This window comes from Symphodus melops (genome assembly GCF_947650265.1).
Source record: "Symphodus melops genome assembly, chromosome: 1".
Taxonomy (NCBI): domain Eukaryota; kingdom Metazoa; phylum Chordata; class Actinopteri; order Labriformes; family Labridae; genus Symphodus; species Symphodus melops.
In genome coordinates, this window is record NC_136691.1 from 33,253,285 (window position 1) to 33,279,379 (window position 26,095).

Here is a 26,095-nt window from a genome sequence, read left to right on the forward strand (position 1 = left end):
TTTGTATTTACTTGTGCATGTCTGTTTTCTTTATAGCTTAAAAAGCTACAATAACTTAATCAAATAATTAATAAAAACTTGCACTGAACCAAATATGCATTTACTCAGTACATGTACTTTAATAAATGTATTCTGACTCTTACCAGATGACACCTGGCAGCTGATCACACAGCTGAGCTACATTTACTCTATATCGTACGCTGGACTAGCTGTCTACTTATCTGTTTTTTCTTCCCGTCATGGACGAGTCGACGTCACTGGCGATGCCGATCAGTCTATTCCATGTCGCATCCAAGAGCTTTACGTTGGTCATTAATACCCCTGAGAAATATGGACATCTTTTTTCTTTGCTTTCATCAAACGCCACAGAGTATGTAGTGAAACACACCGTCACCTAACTGGTCATGAATGTCACTTGATCTACTCAGCCACAGAGTTTGCAGATATTTGCAGAGAAATATTGTCTTCTATTCTGGACACAGAATGTCAGCAACTTGCATAACAAGCACTCCTTCAGAAACTGTCCTTCCATGAATTCCATCAATTCACTTTCACTCACTACATAACTTGCTTCCACAGCAGCTTCAGCGTCCTTCTTAGATTTGTGTAGCTGCGTGCCACACTGTTTTCTCTCCTCTCTGTGGCACTTTTCACATTGCTCTCAGTGTTGAGGCTTGAGATCGTAATTCTTTGTGAGCAAATCAGGCAAGTAGCATGTCCACGAAACTCCAGCGTTCTTGAAACTTTCTGTGTTCATTATCCACTTACTGTATCTTTTCAACCGAGAAAGCAACATATTGGCCGTAAGCAGCCAAACTACAACACAACAGCTTTGTGCCACTCGCTCTCACACACTCCGCCAACCTGTCTGGCACCTTCGGTCTTTGACTTACAACCTTGTCAAAATATGGAATAACATTTTTATTTGAATTTAATAAGAAATGGTATTTCTTAATTGGTCTGAAGAAGAAGAGAAAATATTCAATTAAAAGCTTTTTTTGTGGGCCGAATTACGTGATATTTTTAACGTGCGCCGCAGGTTGGAGGTTGGTGGCTGAAATGGCTGTTTGAGACCTTTTAACTCGATATTATCCAGAGTACATGTGAAAACAGATAAGATACGTTATTCAGTGCAATGCACATTAAGAAACGATATGATGATATACTTCAATATATGAAATGGAGCACTTGAATATGATGCCATACAATACACAGCCCTATGATTGAATATGATACTATACTGTATGATACGAGACAGTGAGATAAAGTACAACACGATCGGTTTCATTTCAACATGATACTGATATATTGGCCGCTAACTTTTTTAGATCAACGTTTCATCTGTGGAGATAAATGAAGATACACATTTATTGCGTTAATCTCTAAAACACAGATGGTCTTTCTGGAACTGGAAAGTAGTTTTGCATGTATGTGCATCACAGCGCAACAGAGAGTGTTGTAATCCATATAGCGCCCTCTGCTGGTGGCAGCCAGAAAGAGAACCGCTCGTATAATTCAATGAAACTCAAATGCTCTTTGACTGGTGATTAAATCTAGTAATATCGGTGCATACCTGAGATCAAATTTATATCAACTTCTATTATCGGCTGGAACAGAGAATAATCAGCATTTCAACAGACATGATCTATACAAACGCCCTATTTCATATGAGCCAAAATTTAAATGTTCCATATACACATTATGCAGAGAAGATAAGAACACCAAAGCCGAGTACCCAGGACCCTTATCTGAAAAGTGCCAACAAATATACAATAATCAATATGTGTAAATGTGGTGAAAAACCCTGCGGTGATGAGTGTTTTTAAGAGTGAAGCACATATCAAATGGATTTCAAATGAAATGAAATAGGGAAATTGGAAGGAACTGAAGGTTTATACATTCATACAAGCCTACAGAGGACTCTACACAGCTGTTCATCCTGATGAGGAGTGCAGCGGCAAAGACGGCCACAGAGACCATAGCAGCTTTGAAGTCACAGTCTGAAGAGACCGAGCTGGGACAAACTGGGCACAGAGGAGCAGACGGACACGAACTACCAAACTTCACAGCTTCATGAGAGACAGTTATTCAAAGACACTCATCAGGGTCTTGGAGACTCAGAGATATCTGAGTGCAGGAAGGCTTCATGGTCTCATGAGAATCGATCAGAGCACTTTTGGATTTTCTCTGCTCTAAAGAAGGTCATGTACAGGTAGACAGGTGGTGGTTTCATGTGTAGGATGTCATGATCAATGTTTACTTTTTCACTCATATTTTTTTACACAGGTCAAGAAGGTTGCATATAAAGCAGAGAAAAACTAGCCTGTTGCAGCACTTCTGAATGAGTTCTAAGTTATCGTGCAAAGTTCACACTCAGCCGTACATTGAATCAAGTTTAAGGTTCTAATGAAGCTGTCAGGGTTCGTCTGTAACACAGTGATTACATGTTCTCGAGTAATGGCCAAATTATGTAGAACGACATGTCAGGTGAGACTACATCAGAACTATCTCAGCTGGTGCAACACCTTAAATGTTAGCAGAGTGCAAACTCCCTTTTTTAAGGAGAATTGAAGCTATGATTGAACTTGAAGCTGGAAAAACCCAGTGCTGGAAACCAAACTGGCTCTGTGCTTCCTGCATGCTTCAGGTGGCCTTGATAAAGATGGATCAAGCTGCTGATTTAAAAAACCTGCAGTTACAATGGCTTTGTCTCTGCTTACTGACATATACAGTAGTGTCCATGTGTTTGGAATCCATCGAGCCGCTGCTATCAGGAGAGCATTTCATATCATCTAACAGCAAGATTTCCTGTTTTAATGCAATACATCAATACCAGACGAAGTTACAGGGTGGGCATAGACCAAAGTCGTCAGAGTCCTTGATGTGTCATGTTTTCTGCTTTGTGATCCAACTAATCTTTGTAAACAAATCATTTTTCATCTATAGATATCTGGCATGATAATTATTAGTTGCCCCTCTTTATTATACTACATACCAAAGATTCTGATTGCCACTTCCTGCAGCAGTCTGAATGTTGCTAATACATCATGCATTCAGGCCCCTTTCACATCCTTCTCTCTGTGTCTGGGTGGTGGGCTAAAGATAGCAGTCCTTGTGTCTGTATGTTAAGCAGAGTTGGACGGAAGACCTTGACTCCCTCAGAACTGTGGGAAGTTCACCAGCTTGGGCATTAATTGCCGGGGAGGAAAATGTCAGGTGCTTTTAGCTGTCGTCACAAATGATGGATGTAAAAAAAAAAAACAGTAAGGTGGAGGCACCGGAGGCGCTGAAAGCTCCATTCAAATGGCTTATGAAACTGAGGCCTCTAATTACCGCTCTGCTCTCTGAGCGCACAGAATCAACACCCACCTGCCCCTGCCCGAGCCGCTCACAGCGAGAATGAATACAGTGGGAGTTATTAACTTTACATACAGAGAAAACAGTCAGTCAACAATCCACTGTTCTCTGTGCACAGAGGAACCAGCCTGCAGTGCTTTCTCTTTTGTTTGTGAGGCTGAAATACTTCTATTATTTTCATCAATCGAATGTCTATTCAAAAGCAAAAATGATGTACAAACCTAAAATTGAATATGTTAACACAGAACTTCTTAAAGCAGGTTTGTAAAAATACTTTGGTTTATTCTAAAACAGAGAAAGTCCAAAGCCGCAATTATAGTGGCATTATGTTCCACCAACAACAAATCTCAGTGTAGTGCATCAGCATGCACATATTTTCCATTTTTTGTCAGAAATACATCATGTAACTGAAGCAGTGGGATGTTCTTAGGTTTGCATGTTTTGCATGTTTTTTTCTTGGTCTTACTCCAGTATGTATGAGTGAATACAAAGAATCTCAAGAACTGGTTTAGTTAATTTCCTCATGAATAGACTGGCACAGAACGAGTCCTAAAACCCGGAAGTGCGTTAGCATTTTAGCTCCATGGGGTCTAACTCTAAAAGTCAATGGGGATTTTGAATGGGTTTGTGTTTAGACGCCTGAAATAAGGTCTGTGGTTAACACAAGCTTAAGAGATGTTGATGTTTTGTTAGACGAGATAAACTACGTTAGCTAAGACTCCCACTTGTGAATTTTAAAGTTTTAACGCAAACTTTAAACGGCGGTTGCTAACGAGTGGCTAATTAAGACTACAGTTGTTGTCGCAGACAATACACATGATCACGATGGGAACTCTCTCACTAATCCTCCTTACAGCCTCTAGTCATGTTTTTCAGTGTTCTTGTAAATAATAGGTTAATAAACAACTTATTAAGCAACGGTTTCACTAGCTCGTCAAAACCGTGCATTAGACTGAAGCATAACGTTTGTGACGTCATAATCAACCGTCCGCTGTGTAGTTAGCTTGTAGCATAACGTTAGCTTTTTACTTCTCTGGGCTGCATTAACTCTTCAAACTTCATATAAGTGGTGTTCATCTGTGAATATTATCGAGGTGAACAAAATGTTTAATCATCAGAAACGTGTTCCACAGAGCTTATTTTCTGCAATGATCCAAAATCCAATGCAAAAATCCCACAGGCGAATTCTCGTAGGAACCACTGACTCAGTTACTTCCGGGTTGGCCTACAAATATACACGATCACTATTCCAGTCTATAAGAAGCCCTGAATTAAATGGTGTGTCTGTTCTGTTCCAAAAATGTGATGGACAGTTGGACGTCTCTGTCTCTAAAGCTTTGAAGCAGGCACACTGAGTGGGACGCTGGTCCTGGAGCCTGTACTGCTCAAGTTTAACAGTTCCTGCCTCACTTTGTTCTCTCCAAAAACTTTCACTTCATTTGAATGCCGCTTTAAGTTTCTTGAGGCTGATCTTTGTTAAGGTCATGACCTGTTAGACAGTTTTAGCTCAGGATGTCTACCAACAATATATTTCAAGTGCAGAGCACCTGTTTGGCTGAACCTGTGCAAAGTTTCATTACAGGTTAAAAAACACAGGATTGCCCCAATGTATTTTCTCTGAACTAGAGCATTCAAACTTACTGCAGCTTACTTCTTTAACCCTCTGCAGTGGATTATTGTCTGTAAGCACCGTCTTCATTATCTGTAGCTCCTCTTTTAGAGTTACAGTCCAGCTGAATTCATCTCACTGTTATTTCTGAGCATTCTGTCAATTGCAGAATTGCATTTGTCAGGCCCGTTTACAAGATGAGACAATAAATAAACTTTCAATGCTTTTTTCTTTTTAGATAGACTTTAGTTCAAGCATTTTTTGATGATTTTTCCCATCACAGATTTACTTAAAAAAATTGGTGATTAATGTGATTACCAATGCATAATTTGAACATTTCTAACTTCACACTTTTCCATGTTATTCACTTGTGCAATGCATTTTTTTTTTCAGATCCTCCTCCGTGTTTCCTAAAGTTTGTTTCCTTAATCTCTCTGATTGAGTCATGTGAACTGTTGTATAAGAAGACCATCAGGTGGATTTACTGCTGATGTTTAAACACAGAGAGGGAGTGGATTAAAGTTCCCTCAAGATTAAACCTCCCCCACCCCACTTACAGAAAGTCCAAACAAAATCGCGTACTTAAACTATGTTCTGTTTGATCCAACTCTGTCTTCAAGAGTGAGAGCTTCCACTTTCTGTGGGAGGTCTGTTTAGAGAGGGGGACATTTATTCACAGGGTTATAAAGAGTTCAAGGCGGTGGATGAATCTATACAGCCCAGAGGAAGCTAAGAGAGAGAGCCAAGTGAATTAAGTGGGAAGTGAATGCTCATTAGGCTCTCTGCCCTTGTTCTGCCTTATTCCAGTAGGCCATTTTAATTAATCACGAAAAAGAAATGTTGCTTTTTGGCAGCCTTATGAGCATTATGGGTAAAATCTTCAATCATGGCAAGTATTAATTTATTCTACAATATTAAACACTGGATATTGTAATGGAATTAGGTTAATATATCAACTGAACTCATGTAACTGTCTTACTTACTAAAACTGTGACAATTTTGTTAAGAAGGTTGGAAACCTCACTAAGGAGTCTCCATCTGATATCACTTACTCCTGTCACCCCGATGAACACTGGTTGGAGGGCCCCCAATTCATTTTTTCCTTGGGACCCAACAGACTCTAGGATCGCCTCTGACTGCAAACGTTGCTGTATTTTATTAACCCTATTGAAAGCTTTTAGTTATATAATTGTTTGAATGTATTTCTGTTTTTATGTCTGTAAAGCACTGTGAATTGCCTTGTGTCTGAACAGCGCTATACAAATAAACTTGCCTTGCCTTACATAATAGGATTATTGTTATTCATCATTCCATCAACGTGAGCACCATCACTCCAGGGCAAGACATCTAAATGTCCCAATGCATATCCTGTAATGAACATATTAAATACTGTATATGTTCAGAAATGCCTTGATCCCTTCAGTAGCACGTTGTATAAATTGGTCCACAGTCTCTTTCTCCATCCCGACTCGTCAAATACAGCAGCTTGGCCTGATGCCTCACAGCTCCTGTAGGCTCCTCTCCATCCTAACGCTCTCACATTTTGGACTTCCAGATGTGAAGCTAACTATGTAGCTACACCAAGACTCTCTCCCTCAGCTTCATCTGTGCATAATGGTTAATGAAAAGAGCAACACATCCTAACAGTGTGACAGAGAGGTTTTCCTGCTGTTGCAGATCAAATGTGAAATGTGGTGAAAAGGTAAATGTGCTTGGCAATGAAACCCGATTCTGAGTCTGATGTAAATGAAGCTCTAGCGTAGGTTCAATAAGGAAGACTATAAGTGATCCACAAATCAGGTCTTTCTCATTCACTGTCATTCTCCAGCTGTCAATCTGGGCTGTCTTTGGGTTAATTAGCTGTCTTGTCAGCGGACCTCATCTGACCAATGGCACGGCGTTCCTCCCTCGTTTTCAGCCTATCATTGTTCTGCTCCCCTTTTAAATATGATTCTTTCTCGACCGTAGTTCCCTCATGCTGGGAGCTCATGTTTCATACCATTATTACGAGCAACTTCATCCCATCTGCAGCGAGTTAACTTACCTTTTGAATCCTGGGGACCTCAGCTGCAGTCTCATCACCGATCCACCTCATACTCTGGAGATATTTCAATGCAATCTATCCATTCAAGCGGTCAGTCGGCGGGAAAACAACAACGCAGCAGCCGGTAGAAAAACCTCTTCACCCTGCAGGTTATTCATCAGGTGGGATGCAGCTCTTGTGATTCCAAGTCCAGAAATACAAAACATCCACCAACTCAAATCAAAGTAAACACGCATAACTATTTAAAAGTACTAAAGTCAACCAGCATGGCTACTTACTTCTAATTACAACTCTCGATGCTTAACAACTAGTGCAAATACACAGTTTTCCTTTCAAAATAAAAGCGGAAATAAATTTCCATGACTATAGTTCATGTAATTTTCAAATTAAGAGCACTGCAACAATCCGAACTTCAAAGAAAGTTTAAAAAATAATCCTTGACAAAGTAACCTTAAAAGTTTCCGTATGTAGACAGCTCTCATTTTATTTTTCATGTCTTATTTACCAGACTACACACCAATATTGAGCACTATGTCATTCAGCTTGATCATCAACCAGATCAAGTGATAATGTTTTACCTACTGAGAAACGTTCAGTTCTGGTTGGTGGCATCTCTACTCCTCACTTCATCCAATACTCTACTTCATTACTACTTAATGCCATATCGGGCCAGTTGAGGAAATCCATTCAATCTCTGATTAATTTCATTTAGAATTTATTCAGGTAAGGCTGTAACATGCTCATTGTTAATTCCAGGCCAATCTTTGAAGTTTATCATACCCACCTCGTGAGTACTGTCTGATCTCTTAATACTTTTTCGTATACCCTCTTTCTGTTACAGAGTATTTCATATTTTCTTGTACTGTTTTTGCAGTGTATTGCAACTAAAACTGGGGTTCGCAATTCTGCCCACCATGTTGCCATCGAGTTGCAACAAGTCTACAAATAAATTAAACAATTAATCAAGGAAATCAATGCTGAAAACAAGGGCTGTAATGACTTACTTAACTCAAGATATGATGCATGATATGATTCTCACGATTATTCAAGAGAAGCAGAAGGTGATGTGAGCTTCTTATTGATGTGTTGAATAAATGCTGCATCATGTTGGGCTATTCATGTAGTTCCCTGTGTTGTTGCAATATTTGCTCAAAGTTTTCTTGCATGTTTTCTCACCTCTTCATTTTCAGTTTTGGGGGAAAAAAACACCTCTGCTCTACAGCTGCTGACACTCACAATATTAACAATTCATCTCTACATCCCTACTGGCAACGCATCTAAACGCATGCAAACGGAGCTAGCCGGTTCTGACTCACAGCCTGCAATACATCTCAACGCAAGCAGACGGAGCACAGCTGTTTCTGAACGCATCTCAACGCATGCTAACAAAGCTCAGCTGGTTCTAAATCAATGCTGCCAATGCATCTCATCGCAACCTATTTTGTAAATACAACATTCCTTATGTAAATACTTGGAGTAATTCTATGGAGTCTGTGTTATTTGTGTGTTGTCTCCGGTTCATGTACCCCTTCTTTTGTCAGCAATGCATTTCGTGTATCATTTTATTGTTGCCGATCTTATGTAGGTTTCTTTTTTAGTAGATTTAAACATCTGTTCACTCCAACCAGACCATTTCCAGATATACAGTACCTCGCACAACTGGCTCCTGCAGACCATTAACATGGATACTCATGTGCGTCCAGAAACAACTGCTATCTTTAAAACTCAAAGATCTCTAGAACCTTGACAACACATGGCAAGAAAATGCAAATACCTTCGTTCGTGTGCCCCTCCACCTCTCCATCACCGCCATCTTCAGCAGCCTCTTCCATCAATTCTTCATCCCACTCGGTCTCATCAAGTCCCCAGCTTCACCACCACCAGGGTCCGGACACCATGGGGGGGATTTATCTTAATGACACAGAGAGTTTCATTCTCCAAACTCATCATCCACCCCAAAGAGTCCAAGCGCCAAAGACTTTCTGTCAAGTCACATTTTTCATATGATCATTGTAATAAATAATTTTCTTAAGATCACTTGTCTCTCCTGATTGAAATGTTCTTAGCTTGATTCTTCAGAGACTCATAATCAAAGATGAATGTGCAGTCAAAATTTTAAGGGCTTAGACAATGGAAAACTCTTGTACCCTGTCTAACCTACAAAATGACATCAATAAGCAATTGTAGTAGATTGTTAGTTAGAGAGAGTGCGTTAGTTTCTGCTTTGAAGTTTTTATATACGGGCAGCAATGTAGTTGAAATGACATTTCAAAGAATGTTGGCAGCAGCCAGAACAGTTGATATGTACATAAATCCCACCTCTGATGAAGCAAATAGCCAATTATAGATTTGTATTATTGGGTGGCCAATGTGGTGACCAATAAGATTAAGAAGACGGGGGCTGGGGGAGACATGTCCCCCCTGGCCTCCCCTCTGGGCACGCCCCTGCCACAGGGTCCCTGCCACAGGGTCCCTGCCACAGGGCCCCTGCCACAGGGCCCCTGCCACAGGGCCCCGCCACAGGGCCCCTACCACAGGGTCCCTGCCACAGGGTCCCTACCACAGGGTCCCTGCCACAGGGTCCCTGCAGAAAAAGTCTTGTCGTCTTTTCTTTTCGGTCTGATTGTGCCTGACAATTTTTCTTAAAATGTTAATGTTTTATCTTGTTGTTTTTTTTATACACCTTGTGCTTCTATAAAAACTGTGAACGAAAAGAAACGGGACGTCCAGTGATCGGCCTTAAAATCCTTTTACAAAGTGTAGGCGTGGAAAAAAAAGAAGCTGTGAGCAGAAAAGAGCTTATATTCAGTATGTTCTCTTTAAGATTGCAACCACCCTCAGTTATCTGACAGGCATTAATGTGCCCCCCTCCACCACTGACAACACGTACATTTATAATGCAATGCCTCAAACACTAATAACACTCCCACAACGACTTAAATATTCAAAAATAGGACAAGCACACTTGTTTGAGTTAGACGCTTGCATTCTTTGCATTTTCATCCTGTAAGTTAGTTTTCATTTTCCTGTCTACAAAGTCACACTGCAATTTTTACTTTTGTAAATCAGGATTTGTCAGCAACATTTAATATTTTGTTCCAGAGTGAGATGTATCTCAACAAATACAGGACAGGTTGAAATTCAGTCCTATGAAACCATTTAAAGATCTGAGAGATTTGTTGATCATTTCTTATTATAGCTTACAGCACAATAGCATGTAAACGTGTTGTTTTAAAGGTCACATATTATACAAAATACACTTCACCATGTTTTTTTTAACATGAATATGTGTCTCTAGTCTGCCTACAACCCCTAATGATAAGATAAGTCCATCCTCTCCGCCATTTACCTGCTCCACTTTTCAAAAACGGTGTCCTCAAACAGGCTGTTTGGAGATTTTCCCTTCACAACATCACAAAGGGCAGTAACCCTTTGGTAAACCTTTGAATTTATTACTATTAAATTATGTGAACACATTCCTGCTCCATCCTCAGGAAGAATTGAAATCACAGGTTGTAATAAAACATGGCAAAATCCCACACGACACAACATGGGACCATCAAAACAATTTAAAAAAGGAAATCAGGTACGCAAGTGGCCTTTCATGACAAAACCACCACATGCCCCTGTCACTGCCTTCTTTAGGATTTCTTCTTCTATGTCATTTCACTGATCTCAGTTTGTCCAACTTGAGCTCTCTTTGAGGATTATTCCACTCTGACAGCACTCTATAAGAAAAGGCAGTTTTCCCCAGATCTGTCAGCTCAGGGTACTGTGAAGGGCAATTTGTAAATGGTAACTATAGGGCTGAAATAAAAAAAGTCACTGAGGCAATCTGGAAGTTTTCAAAGTATAGCTTTGTATATTAAAAAATATATAGGTTACCAGTACTGTAATCTCCAAAAATGTGTGTTTGGGTGTGTGCTTTTTATTTGCATTTATACACAATCCATCAAACTAGTTGTTAACAGAAGACATGAGCAGGGTCATTTTACAGGAGCTTAAAGGGGAACATTCTAATATATATGGTTTTAAAGTCTATTCTGTGATTTTGTGTTAAACAGCATTGTCAGAACACCACCCCAGGTCAGAGGCCCAGCTGTGCCACCACTGCTCCACAGCTGCACCCCGCTGTGGCAGAAATGTTTCCTGCGGTCTCTCTTCATGTTGAATGAGACAGACAGACAAACACAGAGAGGGAGATCTTTACTGTCAGAGGAGGAAGACAACTCTGAGCTTCTAGAAATAGCTGTTTAAAAATAGCCCCAGGCTCCAGTTATGACAAGGAGTGTCAGGGAGGCATTTAATGCAGCATGATCAGCTTAAAGGCTGACGGGCACACACCTACAGTCATCTGTGTGTCCACGTGAACTGACCGACACCTCGCCAGGATCAACTCAGAGCAATGCACTCCAGCTTTGAAGTTTTAAAGATCACTCAGCAGAGTTTCACCTGTTTTTGAAGCTAAAATTGTGAAACAAAAGCCTTCATTTTTATCACTTTGTGCAGTTATTTGTAGTTTAAAGTGGAGCTATTCCTGCTTTTACTCAACAGTGTATGACATCAGCTAATGGATTGCCAAAAATAATCATTTAAATAAGGGTGAGTAGTGCTGTCAGTATCTAAGCAACACACACTCACACGCGCGCACACACACACACCACTCACACGCGCGCGCGCACACACACACACACACACACACACACACACACACATACACACACACACACACACACATCTGCGTCATTTCCTACACGGAGAGCATCCAATTCAGCGCTGACACTTGCGCACAGAGGAGGCACCGTCTGACAGCGGACTGACTCCGGAGTTTGTTCTGTGGGCAGAACAAACACAGAGAAGGTCAGGTGTTACATTTTCATTGATAACGAAGGAGAGAGCGACAAGAGCTGTGTAAGGATTTCATGTGTCGGCTTTCAAATAGTCTGTGGATCCCAGAGGCACGTCCGAGTGAAGGCAGCAGCAGCTTTAGTGTGGAATAAAAGGTAGTTTCACAGACATGATTTGATTGTATACAGAAAAAGAGGAATGCGAGCACCAAGTGAGGAGATGATGTGTTTGGGGCTGTCACCTCCTCGCCATTACGCGCGCCGATCTCCGGTCACCTGTTGAAGCTGCCCGATGCGCGCTGAGCTGCTTCACCGTCTGTTTTAAACGGGAGGATCGACTCGAACAGCGCTTTAACAGATGCTCGCACCGTCCTCCGGTCTGTCTGAGGCTCTGAGTCCCCGTTATGTTGTAGGATGAGCTCTGATCTGGAGCGCGTTTCGCTCAACACATCGGTGACCTCGGCCGGCTCAGGCGGCCGTGCGCTCTCGGCGAACGTCCGGCGGCTCCACAACGCTCTGAACCTGCTGCTGAGCGACCTGGAGAGAGAGCAGTTCATCCACTGCCTCAATGTGTACCACGCCAAGCGCAACGTCTACGATCTGGTCCAAACTCTCAAAGTTATTTTGAACACGCCTGGTAAACGCCAGCTACTACCAATGCTGCGCCTGGTCATCCCGAGGTCCGATCAGCTTCTCTTCGATCAGTACACCTCGGAGGGACTCTACCTGAAGACGGACCTGGTCCCCAGTAACGGCAGCGCGGAGGGGTACGGGGACGAGGGCGACCCAACTCTGCAAGAATATGTCAGCTCTGTCCATGAGCAGCCGCTCACCCCGGGCTGTCAGGACGCCTTCAGCGGCGGCGCGGACCTGTCGTCGGCATCCATGGCCCCGCAATTCTTCGAAAGTCCTTTTGGAGAATTGCGCCAGGTCACTCTTATGCGCTCCAGGAGCCACGAGGGTCTGGGCTTCAGCATCCGTGGGGGGTCAGAGCACGGCGTGGGGATCTATGTGTCCCTTGTGGAGCCCGGGTCGTCGGCTGAGAGAGAGGGGCTGAGGGTCGGGGACCAGATAGTGACCGTGAACGACCTGCTGTTTGACAATGTCACTCACATAGACGCCGTGAAGGTAGGATGTTATGCGTGTGTGAGCGCGTGAGTGTGAACGGTCATCTCTTTAACACTGCCAAAACAACTGCTTGTTTACATCAAACAGAGAAGAAGAGTAAGTGGTGTGAGGCAGCTCATGTGTGCAGGCTGTTTGTGTTTTTGCAGACTGTGATCCACATCTCCGCTCTGAATGCTTCAGGCGCAGATAGATAGAACATAGATGCTCTGCTGCTGCACAAGACATCAGTATAGTTAGTGACAGCGCTGCTCCCTCTTCAGGGCCTCAGGTCCTGTTAGAAGATCAGCTTTACTTTCTTTTTATTAATTCTTCTACTTCACTTGACTGTGGCTTAATGCTCTGTGCCGCTGGCACAGCGTCCCATGAAATCAAATATTCAGACCAGACTGAAAGAAGTCATCTTGCTTTTTTAACAGAAAAAAACAAACAAAGAAAGAGGTTAAAAGTACTGTTGTATATGCTTTTATGTCACAGGCAGCTGGAGTCTTAAAATAAGTCTTAACTTTTACAGTAAACCTTCAGTAATTAGTTTCTTATTCTTAATTGTATTCTCAATACTTACACTAATGAAGAATCACAGATATGGGGGCTAATATATTGAATTCACAATATGAAATCAAACAAGAACTTAATGATGTTGCACTGATTGGACTATAGGGTCAGAGGCTGCTTTGCAAAATGACTTTATTCATTTAGAATATTTTCCATCATTACACAAAGCAAACACATAGTAGAGCAAGTATCTGCTTCTGCTGCGTGCTGCAGACAGTGCTGAGAGGTTTGGTAAACATTGGGTCAGAGGGCCCTCTGCTGGACAGACTCTGTGATGACACCCAAATAATGTTATCTACCAACGAATCATTAACAACCTTGGTTTCAAACATAAGCTGGTTAATTCACTTTTGAGCCTGTGATTTGGCAAACCATTTTTTAGAAATCAGAAGTGTGTGTGTGTGTGTGTGTGTGTGTGTGTGTGTGTGTGTGTGTGTGTGTGTGTATGTATATATATATATATATATATATATATATATATATATATATATATATATATATATATATATGTGGTTGGTTTTTGTTAGCCTTTGTTCAACATTCAATTCAAAAATTAAATCCTGCAGGCCGCTTTGAAATGGTTTAGTCATATCTGCATTGTTTGATCGCTCTGGTGTTTTCTGGAGTATTCATATCATATTTACTTGAATGACACAGTTTTAAGTTAACAGATAATATCTGTTTTTCTTCAGTAGTTTCCAAATTGATATTCAAAATATCAGATTTTCTCTTAAAAACAGTGTGATAGCGCAACTGAGGATTTTTACAGTTTAAGGATTTTTTATTTCACATTTTTAAGGGTTGCAAAATATTATCATTTCCCGTTTTTGTGAAATCCTCCTAAATATCGAGATGTTGTTTCTTTGTCAATATCGCACATCAGGTGATCCTTATTGACTTATCAAATTGGTCTTCACTGTAGACGGTTAGTCCTACAGCCTGAATTATTGGCTTTTTGCTCTGCAGACCAACACATCAGATCTGTGTGCAGCTCTGAGGAGACTCTTATGTCCTTTTTGTATTTTTGTTCTCGTAATTTTCAAGTTTCTTCTAGAGCATTTCCTCTTGTTATCTATTATATCTGACAGTCACATAACATTAGTGGACAGAAACATGAACATCTTTGCATTTTCTTTAGCCGATTTTATGCAAATTTTAAAGAAATGAATACATTCAAGGCACTCAAAGCTACAACTCACCACATCAGGCCAGTCGAGAAGGGGAACAATCTCTGAAATTATGTAGATTAGGGTAACACGCCTTTAGGCCCAACTCTGTGAAGAGAACGCATCATGGACTGTAGCCTATAAATGTCAAGCAGCAAGGGAAACAGAAAGGAGGACCCAAATGTAGAAAATTGGTCAGCTGGAAGCAAATTATATATATATATATATATATATATAATTATTTTTTTTTTTAAGAAAAAAAAAGACGCAGAACATAAACTAACAGGGCAGGCAGGAGCAGATCAAGGTTCAAGAAGCAGGAAAACAAATGCGTAAAACAAGCAACAATATGTAACTCTTTCACCTGTAGTATGTAGTTTCAAAATAGGTCTAATAGCGCAACAGCTTTCAGCGGAGAGAATGTTCACTCTATAAGGTCTGCATAGCGGTATTCTCACCCACACTATGTAGCATTATGGCCGTGTCCCGCGCTCATCTCATGTGTAGTATGCACTTTAAAGCACTACTGCAGTCAGCGGCACTTATTATGAGGCGGCGAGTTAGCTAGCCCGACTGTGTGCTGTTTGATACGACGACTAAGACTAGGACTAAAAGTACGTTGACGGATGAAGATAAGAAGAGAAAAAGTGAGCGTGGCAGAAAAAGTGAGCGTGGCAGAACAAGACGCTGGACCAGAGGAACCATTGGACAGGCTTTTATGTGTTGGAGAAAGCTTCTAGAAACATTGGGCTGCAAGTCTGAGCTGGGCTTGAGATGCTGCGGACCAGTGAGTAAGTCGTTTCAAACTTTGTCTTATGTATTTTTGCATCACAGTTATAGAGTCGTTTCACCAAAACATTCAGTCTTTCATACAACGACAAGAATAGCAGAATAGCGCTGGGGTCCCCTGGTGTAGCAACAAGCATGCAAATGTTGTTTTTTCAGAGTTGTTGGGCAGACTTTGACTGATGCACAACGAGAAAATGTTGTCGACCTGTTAGCGGTTGTTCATATCCCAAGTCGGACCATGTCAGCAGAAGTTTAGCCCGTAGCATGATAATGCAAACAGCATATTGTTATGTTAGCTCCAGTTGCTACTTATTAAGTGCAAACTTTCTCGAAGGTCAGAAGTGCTGCCCTCATGTTGCTATAGAAACTAACATTAATTTACATCTAGGCACAGCTGAATTAACCTACATACTGACTTTAAACTTTATTCCAGCTTTCTAAAGTTCATCATCTCCAGCAATGGCGTAATGCAACCTCCATCCCTGCCAGAGTCCAGAGTCAGATCGCGACAGGTGTGTTTTCATGGAGTTAGGTCATCTAATAATACATACCTACTTTTTGAAAACTATGAGACAACGCTAATGCTAAATGGTATTATTGTCCAAGGTCCTGAAGTGCCTGCAATAAAACCAAAGACCTCGAGTGTGAACGCCTTGAAAGAGACAGGACGCCGACCAGTGTTGAAAAAAGATAATTCAAAGTTGAACATGTCTTCCTAAAGACAGTCGGGTGCTGATGATGCCGAGGCTCCACCCACAGCTGAACTTTACTCACATTTCACAGGAAGAAGCTGCTCCGAAACGTCATGCCTGCCTGCCTGTATTTACAGCTGTGCTTTTGATTGTATTTATACAGAATATCAGTGTTTCCCTTTGAAATAACAGTTTTATCTTGATCTCTGTTGCTTCTCCTTCATATTATATTCTTCTGTTTTCTTATTACCGTTGGTATATTCTGTGACAATACTCAGGGAAATCATTTTGTCCAATGTTAATCACTTGAATCTTGAAACCTGGATAAAGTTTTTGTTTTATGTGACTGTAAGTACAAGAAGACAGAACTAAAAATCAGTGGGCAATGTACACAATTAGGTTACTAAATGTTACAAACAGTTCAGATCAATTACCGTTTCTAAATACAATCATAAGTGAGTAAGAAAAAGATGTCTCTTTTATTGGGCAAACAATGGTCAACACAAACAGCTTTAGTGAAGTAAAAATACAAACTCTACTTGAAATGGCACAAAAATACGTGAAGCGAAGACACAACTGGTATTTACGTCTATAAGACGTTTTGACACAAGTCAGTGCAGCCTGAAACCAGAGTACTGTCCTCTTGAGAAAACTCCTCTGATCTTCCAGACTCTGTATGGACGATGCTCCACCCGGCTGCCGCTCATCAATGATGGAGAATTGAAGTTGAGGTTGAATCCTGGAATAAAAGGAAAACCTTGTACACAGTTAGCAATGCATAAACAAAACATTTTAACTCAACTTAGGACATATACATGATTGCAAACTAGTCATAATATTGCACAAGAAGTCAGCTATATGATCTTTTCCAATGCTAACAGGAGAGCAACTATTCAATCGCAGAATAAACATGTGTCCGTTCTAGGAAACAAAGCTATTTTCATGACTGTGATAAACAGAACATACTTAAGCTCTCCCCCAAGGCTTCAGGAAGTCGGTCGGGTTTCCACCCCTCTGTAAAGAAATGCACTTCCCTGCAGTGGACACTAGGAGGCATCATTCTTGATCTACAGACACCAGCCATCTATATCAGTGGAAACAAGGTGTTTTTCTCTACGTTCTTCTGTGTGTGTTCTGCAATGATTTTGTCTGTATTTCTGCATGTTTTCTGGAAGCTTACGGAGTTTACAAACTTTTTGAGAGGAGGCAGTTGCAAGTTGGTTACGTACTATGAACATGCAGTATATGATGTTAGCTAGCCCAGGCACAGGGACACACACCTTCAACAGAAGAGCTGGGCAGAGGGCAGTGAAAGGACATATGAAGTCTGTTCAAGACCATGCACCTCTATTGTATGCATACTTTTTATGCCCATGCCAACATAAAGGACATGTTGGATTATATGCCCAGTGCTTGTTTAAAACGTTTAAAACACATCTAATTTCATACATAAAGGAAGCATGGACAAGCCTTTAGAAAAACAATCTGAGTCAGTCAGTGAACAAAAAAAACAATCATGTCCAAAAGATCATGTTGCAGTCATTACATCCTGTGTTACAACTCAAAGCAATCTCCTGGATTAATACTAGAACTGTTCATGCCTCTTGGCCATTTAGACCCCAACAACTGGTAATAACCCAGGTTTAAACCAGGCACCCAGGTTTCAAATAACCAAACTCCTTTGCAGGAGGAAATCATCTCGTCTCGCTGCAATCTTGAACGTCTACATCGATAAGATCGAGACTCTTCTGGTGGAAACAACAGAAGAGTGAAGTGAGAGAGGAAAAAGTGTGTGGGAGGAAACACAATGAACGGAGTAGATGCAGTGAAGGTCTCAAGGAGAGAATACATGATACTGAGTTGTTAGAGATGTAAAAGGTTCTTAAATAGAGACAACAATGTCCTAACAGAACATGATGTAATATTTTAGAGATTTAAACTGACATTGAAAAATAATTAAACATTTTTAGCACCTTGGTCAGCAGTGAAGCGAGACTCTTCTGTAGACATAATGCCTTCTAATGTACTTTTTTTTTTTTTTTTTTTACTTCACCTTGCAAGCTTTTCTCCCTGATTCAGACTCTGATACACACTCTAATAAATCTCCAGTAATTTCCAAACAGATACAGGACTTTTTTTCCCTGCAAGTTGAATGGCTTGGGCCTTGGGCAATGTCTATTTGAAGAGCAAATACCTCCCTATTTCAGACTTTATTTCATCAATGCACCAGGAGGGGAAAAACAACCAGAACAGCTGCTTTTACCCAAGCGGCAACCTCAGGTCTTGAAAAATAAAGCCAATGCGGAGGTGCAAAATCCTACAGTGTGCAAGTGAGGCTGGCTCCAAACACTGGAGGTCACATCCACACAAAGAGCAAAAAAGATGCTTTTACAGCAGAAATGAACATGTTTACAGCCTGGCACAAAAATTAAATAGGTCTGATTAGTGATTGTCATCACTGGCAGACAAGGGGGTGGGGATTGTTTTGTTTTGATTTTTGAAAAGGATACGTGTGATCCATAGTTAGATGCATAGCTGACATGATTGGCAGGTGGGTGTGATGTAGCAGTTCTTCAAGAGGCTTGAATCCCGCCTCAGCTCCAGCTCTCAGCCTACAGTCGTTAAGTTGTCTGAAAGTTAGGCAGAGACAGCATTTCCAACATGGAGGCTGCTGCTGATGAGCCTCTAAAGCCCCCTACAGGAACACATGATTGATGTCACTCCAGGTTCATCCATTAACATTTACAGACAAACAGGTGTTTATGTAATGAGAATAAGATGCACTTTTGTTTTCTGACAGTATTGAAAAGAACAAAAAGGATCAGACGAGAACAGTGTGATTTTAAAGGTTCGATGACGATGGTGGTAAAATGAATGTGAGGAAATCGATGATTGTCCGTTTTATCTGGTTTGAGTGGGCTGTCTTTAAAAGAGGGAAGGAGAAAGAAAGGAACACCTGGTGTTTTATCATGCATTCAGGTGACCTCTACGACCACTTGTGTTCAGAGCTCACTCTCCTGCTCCTCGTGCGAGACAGAGACACATAGCTTTAATCAACTTTATCAGACAGAGATGAAGGGAGACGTGGATGAGAGAGAGAAGGGGAGTGTGTTTCTCCACAGAACTGTTGATGTGATCTTAAAACTTCCTTGGTCCTGCACTTGATGTTTCTCTTTAGTCCACGGCAGACTTTTATTGTAACACGTAAAGATGGACACATAGACCCTGGTTAGGAATCATTGGTATCTTCACAGTGCTGCGTTTCTCATATTTAACCAAATTTAATCAAACATTCTTTGCAACCTTGCAATTTTGTTTCACCGCTACAGCTTAACCAAGGAAGCAATTTACCCCAGTGCACTTTATCATGCATGTCTCCACCTTCCCTTATTTGATGTTCAAAATATGGACCCCTTTAGCTCTGCCATGTTGTATGTACATCAGAGTCCCAATTACTGTGTCTTTAATGCTGCAAGACAAAGATTTTTTTTTTTCCATGAACCACATGACATCACAGTACAGGTGTGATCATTTCTTCAGCCTGAAATAATATTGACAATAACAATTATACTCCAATCCTCCATGTCTTCTTGAGATCATTTATAACATTGACATTTAGACACTTCCTGGTGTTTTGTTTTGTCTCCACCAATCTGAGATTGTTGCTCTGTTACTGATCAGTGTTGAACTGTTCAGTCTTTGTACCCTGAGATAATAATCCCTCCTGCTTATCAATTCATTTATACAGACTCGCACCAGAAATAACAAGAAGAAGAGTATTAAAGTAATAATTGATGTGCTCATACATATATACATTACGCATGCATAGTTAAAAAGATGGTATTTAATAACATTGTGCTTTTGTATTAGTCCGTTTATTTTGGCGTGCAGACACTCAAATGGACAGGAAGTGATGTCAGAAGACACGCGTGTGCCACAGCTGCAATAATAACAGAAAAGGCCTGTGAAACTCTGGAGAGGTACAGACCATTCAGACGATGATGAACTGCCTGATGGGGGTCACAACTCTTTTACATGTCTCCACTTTCTCATCATTTTTCCTCAAATCTGTCAAAAGTCAAATGCAATGTGCACTTGTGATTCCAATCACCCCGGAGGGACGCATTTGCAAGTTGTAAACAGCGTCTTCAGCGCGTTGAAAGCTGAAGTCTTTCTACCTGTGATCTGATCGCCCAGGACTCAGGTCCTCGGTGAGTCATCTGAGATGATTCAACCCAAGATAGCGATGTTGAGAAAATGTGGAGCCGTTTCTTTGTTCCACATGATTAAGTGTGTATTCGCTTCAACTGAAATAGCCACATGGAGACAAGTGGTAGCAATTTTCCTTAAGGACTCTCAAAGCAGAAGAAATCATTGAGCTTGGTGGTCCTTAACAAAGTGCTACCTCCATTTAGCAACACTATCTGGAGGACTGTAGGTTGGACAAAATTAGACCTTGTTTTCCTGAAGCTTGGATCACACAGATAAACACATGCTACTATGAATCCAGCCCAGATAGCTGATAATTGTTTTCTCATCCTTACAATGGGAAGAGGATAAATGTTCAAGATGATTCATGACAGCAGTAAAGATTTATTCGATAAATATGTTCAATAAAACTCTCTTTCATTGCGTAGCCTTGTTCTCGACTCAAACCCGTTATGCTTCCTGTGCATCCATAATTACAGCTCCTCTGAGACCTGCATGCCGTTTCATTATTAGACCGCATTAATATTCAGAGGCATGTGAAAGCAGATTTATATTCCCAGCTCCTGTTGAAGGCCCGGTGCTCTCTTTGTCCAGGTCCCACCTCCCTGTTCTCACAGAGAGCTGACTCGTTCATTACAGCTCTTAATGAAGCTGCGAACATTTAAGTCCTGCTGCACTGAGGCCTTCCCCGCGTCTGAAGCGTGACTTCAAAGATGTTTACCGGCAGGACTTTTAGGCAGCTGCATACACAGAGGAGCTCATTTGTGAATATAAGTGTTTTTAATCTAGATTAAGTCCAGCTATTCTGTCAGAGCAGTGATGTGGAGTAAGACTGGGGAAGTTAATGAGTGGACTCACCCTGAACAGGAGTTAGGCTCTTAATGAAAGTAACCTTTAAGAAAACCTTCAACTTATTATGAGCCTTAAAGGATTAAAGTCTTCTTGTCTGAGGAAAGATTTCTTTTCCACATCAAATGGGACACTGATTTGACCTCCATTTACTGACGTCAGTATCAAACAACAAGGTGGGAAGACTTTTCCTGTTTACGTCCATGTCGAAAAGAGCTCAAACTTGGCTGCTTCACATCCTTATATTCTGTACAAACTTACCCCGACATAAAAAACAAGTGTCTTGTAAATGTTCTACAGCATCAAACATGAAGATATATATTTTAAAGCTCTTCAGAAGTTAAAGGGAAAATCAGCTGTGTTTTACCATCATTTTGATATTTCATCTAAATGAACGAACTAAAGAAAGCTCCCTGCTAATGTACCACCAAAGCAGAGTTTTCAGATGCCTTCTGAAATACAGCTGGAGCCAGAATCTAAACATCACGTCTAAGATCAGCTGGTGAGATGGCAGAAAGCAGTGTTACTGGGGATGTGTAAAACGATTTAATGCTGTAATGCTGGAGTCAGACATACTTATACGAGCCAGAACACAGTGAGGAGGAAGTACAAAGTGCAGAGGAGTGACCGGCAGCTGCAGCAGAGGGCGAAGCCACATATGCAGTGTTACAGTTAGACGAATGACCATGTTAACTGGTGACTTGCAGCAAAATGTGTGTGTTGGTTATCGTGGTTACAACCTATGTTGAAGGCAGAATGGATTCCAACCAATGCTTCTTTATTTCGTTTTTTTATCATCATGTCAAAAATACTCATCCTGAGGAACCATGGCAACCACCGACGTGTTTGTTTGCAACTTGCTAACACGATCACTCTTAAGACCGGAGACAGCTGCTGTTGCTGCTGCTGCAGTATTGTGATGAAAACTGAATTTGGAGTGATGCTGCAGTGGACTTTCAACAAATTTCTTGTCAAAGCACTTTTTCATTCTTTGACAGGTCACATTAAAACCTTGTATTTACTTTTAATCACCGACCAGATGCTCTTGACAAGCCTGTCCAATACAGCTGAACAGTGACCAATCACTTCTTCGGTGGCTCTGATTGCGGAAGTAAATTTCCCCAATCAAATTTTCTCTTCATTTTTTTTTTTTTTTTTAACAAACTTCTTATCTGCTTGGTGCCAAGAACCACCTAGACAACCTGCTACCTAAATACCTGTGATTATAGTAAATCATATGAAGGTGTGTCTCCTACAGGAGCATTTAAATTTGTTTAACAATTGAGTAGCTCGTGGTGAGCCATCATACGGTTAACATTATGGCTTATAGTCAAATCCGCTATGGAGAAAATGAATGGGATTTTTTACTTCCAGAACCACACTGTTGAAACCTATAGCATAAGGCCTGAGACTGGCATTTGAAGGCAACAAGCCCTAATGCATTCTGGGTGATGAAGTATTTGAACCATTTGAGCAGAAGGGAATGACACAGCTCCTTTCTGAAATGTCTCTGGTTATGAAGCACCAATTTCAAAGATTGTTCTTCTCTTTACTACATAGACATACTGGTTTAAAGACAGTTTTTTAGGAGCAGATGTTTTTAGAAGTTGCAATAAAGAAACGTCATGATTATTATTTTGGTGACACTTCATGCAGTAAATCACGATACTTCATATCCCTTAAATTTTCTCAGCTTGAAGTTTATGAATGCATCGGTCTAATATTAATGTTTTTCACCGTCGATTTTTCAATGATCTCATTCAACTCTCTTCATGACAGCAGCGTTTCTTTTCTATTACAGCAACGTGGCTCTTCGACGGCCTTGTCATTTGCTCAATCCAGACTGAACATCTCTGAAATTATGAAACACATTGCTATTCATGTCTCCCACAGGATGCATCATAATAACTTCATCCTTTGGTTTAATCCTATCACAACATTACCATTTGAATATATTCATGACCAAACAGCTGCAGACCTATTGTCTCCAGCCCGAGCTCGGCTAACCCTGATGACATCACTATGGCATCATTCTTAGACTTGACAGCCTCCGGTAGAAACCTTTTAAAAACTGATATTACCAATGCTGATTGTGACAATATTACATATAGCAGCGGATACTGGGATTACTGCGACCATCAACATGTTGAAAATGTCACATCACTTCCTTTTCAGTTTATCTGAGGTGACTCAGTGCCTGTGTGGTCTCGGGGTATTCTGTCAGTCTAATGCTGTTGTAAGCTTCCCTTTACAAGATGACTAGAAATTAAGCTCGGCTGTTCCTGTGCTTCCTCTTAATCCTAAATTCTACACACATAGACATGTAGAAGTCACTGTTATGCAAGGTAGCGTTTCTTATGTGGGAGACTCTCTAGTGAGAAACTCACTTTTCTTCCTCCTCCTCCTCCTCCTCGTCAGTTTATTCATTCAGGAGGAAGCAGAGCAGCCAGCAGCTCACTCGTAGCTCAGCAGCAAACAGACCTCCAAACCTGATGCTATTTTTACACCATCAGGCATTAGGGCAGAGACCTTTATCGAGAAGCCTCTAAATCCCTGAAAGCAAACACAGCGGTGAAGTAACGTAAGAAAGAAGGCTCTTAAATTCAAGGGAGAGGCTCCTTTGTTTTATTACTGTGATGGGTTAAACATGTCCCAACATGAATACAAGATCGAATACAGGACGCAGATTTCATTTCCCATTTCATTTCTCATTTCATTTTCCATTTCTGCTACCTGCACTCAATATGCACAAACCTCGCTGCACACAGGAAGACACTCCTGCTGCCATGACTGCGAGGTGCTTTTTGGAGGATTTTCTTTACGTATAAATTTATACCATCGGCTATGATTATTTCTGTGCGACTTCGGCTTTGCAGCATCAAAGGGACTGTAGCACTTTGAATTTATATTTCATACTACTCACAAAAAGTCTTTTTACTCCAACTGGTATGTTAAAAAAAACAAGACCAGAGAGAAAATAAATGAAATAAATCGAGTTTCATAATCATGAAAGCATTTTTGGTGGTTTTGTGTAAAAGTATTGTGATACAGTTCATGTAAACATGTGTAATTCAATTTTGAAGCTAGGTACACACTACAAGATAATGAGGACGGTTTGGGATCTGGACAAAAGTATGGCTAAAAGTATTAAAGTTTCTGATCATAAATATTAATAAGTGATCCTTATTATGTTATGTTTAATATTTATGATCTGATACTCTTTTCCTGTGGGGGGAACCCCTAGGAGCACCCTGTAGATCTGGGCTCCAGTCCCTGTGAGCGATAAAAACCTGCCTGATGAGGTTTTGTCTAAGGTGAGTTTCCACTTGAAGAAAACTGGCTGATTTTTTGATGGTTCTGAGGATGATCTTGTCAGATTTTCAAGTGATGTCAATGTCTCTGAATCTTGACTGTCTACAATGACTGAAAAGCACAAGTCCTTTTCACATGGACAGGATGGCTGACTCGTCCCCTTTTGTAAGAAGAATTACAAAGCCTCACAGCCATTCCGTGCAAATGAACATGCAATGTAAAGCTACAAGCATACTGAAGAGCGGTAACATTAGCCTGCTAACACAACAATGCAAGACACAGGAAATTGCAGCTCGAGCAAAAATCTATATCTTCCACCACTTGGACTGAATTGGGCTTAATTATGGTGCGTTCTATTGGATAGCTCCTACACGTGAAAGCAAGGGAAGGGGAAGGGGGTTGGAGTTGTCTCGTTGGAGGACAGTGGCGGCTTCAGAACAGCAGAGGTGTCATCAAACAGGAGTTTTGGTTTCATGCTGGTGCTCAAGGGCGACATCTACAGGGTCAAAAAGAAGCACATTCTTCCTTAAAGAGTGATCCGATCTGCTCGGACGATGTGGCGTAACAAATTTCAGATTGCATTTGTGCGATCTGGTCTCCTGTTGTGTGGGGAGAACCCCAAGACAGCTGAGCGTTCACACTGTGAATTGACTCGTGAACCACTTGGTAGCCAATGGGAAGCGAGCTTTCTGGTAAAGGAAGCACAACCATCACAGTGCTTGCTCTCTAACATGCACGGCCCATGTTTACGCCACATGAACGTCTTTATTCATAGTTCAACATCTATCTTCTATCTTTGTGATATTTCAGTTTAAAACCTATCACAATTTCGTCCTGCCCTTACTAAACGCAGTTGCAAGTGACCGTGAGAAATTCTGAGATTCCCACTTTGAGAGTCAGGACTCAGGTTGATGGTGAATGTTGAGGTGTGTGGAGAGCAGCGGTGTGACCAAAAGAGCACAACACGCACTAAAGGAACAAACACACGGTTAAATCCATCATGATTATTTGCCACCATGTTTGGGATCTCTCACCTTTTCAAAACCTGTAAACCTTTTAGTGTAGGCCAGGCTTTACTGTAACTATGCAGATTTGTGCCTTCATGTAACCATTCAGATGTTCCCGATGTATTTCACTGGCAGAAAACAGCCTGTCTGAATAAAACACAGCAGCACATTGTTACGCCTCTGAGACGCTGAAGACTTGACAAGAAATGTGGGTATTTGCTGACATTGGATGAGAACGCCATGTCAAGAGAACAACTTAATAACATGTTGGATGTCTTCACTTGCAGACGAGCTGTCATGTGAGGGTTGTGAGACAAAGGGAAAGAACCCAGATGCAGGCTATAGATTGAATTGATAAAGAGATTAAACATAAGGCTCCAGAGAAAAAACAATAATCCAAGGTGGAAAAGCACTCAGAGGAACGACATGCAGCAAAGCAAGAAGGAAGTGTGGTACAAAATAAAACCAGAAATAATTACAAAACAATGACATAAATTGAAACAAAACTGAACAAGAATGATAGATGACAAAAAA

The 26,095-nt window shown here is 41.0% G+C and overlaps 1 protein-coding gene across 2 annotated transcripts in view; it reads left to right on the plus strand.

Annotated features, from left to right (window-relative positions):
• The first annotated feature begins 11,806 nt into the window (after positions 1-11,806).
• The window catches only part of whrnb (whirlin b), a 91,518-nt gene continuing 77,229 nt past the window's right edge, over positions 11,807-26,095 (plus strand). For both annotated transcript variants that reach the window (XM_079367996.1, XM_079367997.1), the window contains exon 1: positions 11,807-12,985. In XM_079367996.1, the coding sequence (XP_079224122.1) occupies positions 12,272-12,985 (714 nt within the window). In that variant the 5' untranslated portion in view covers positions 11,807-12,271. The remainder of the gene's footprint in view (positions 12,986-26,095) is intronic.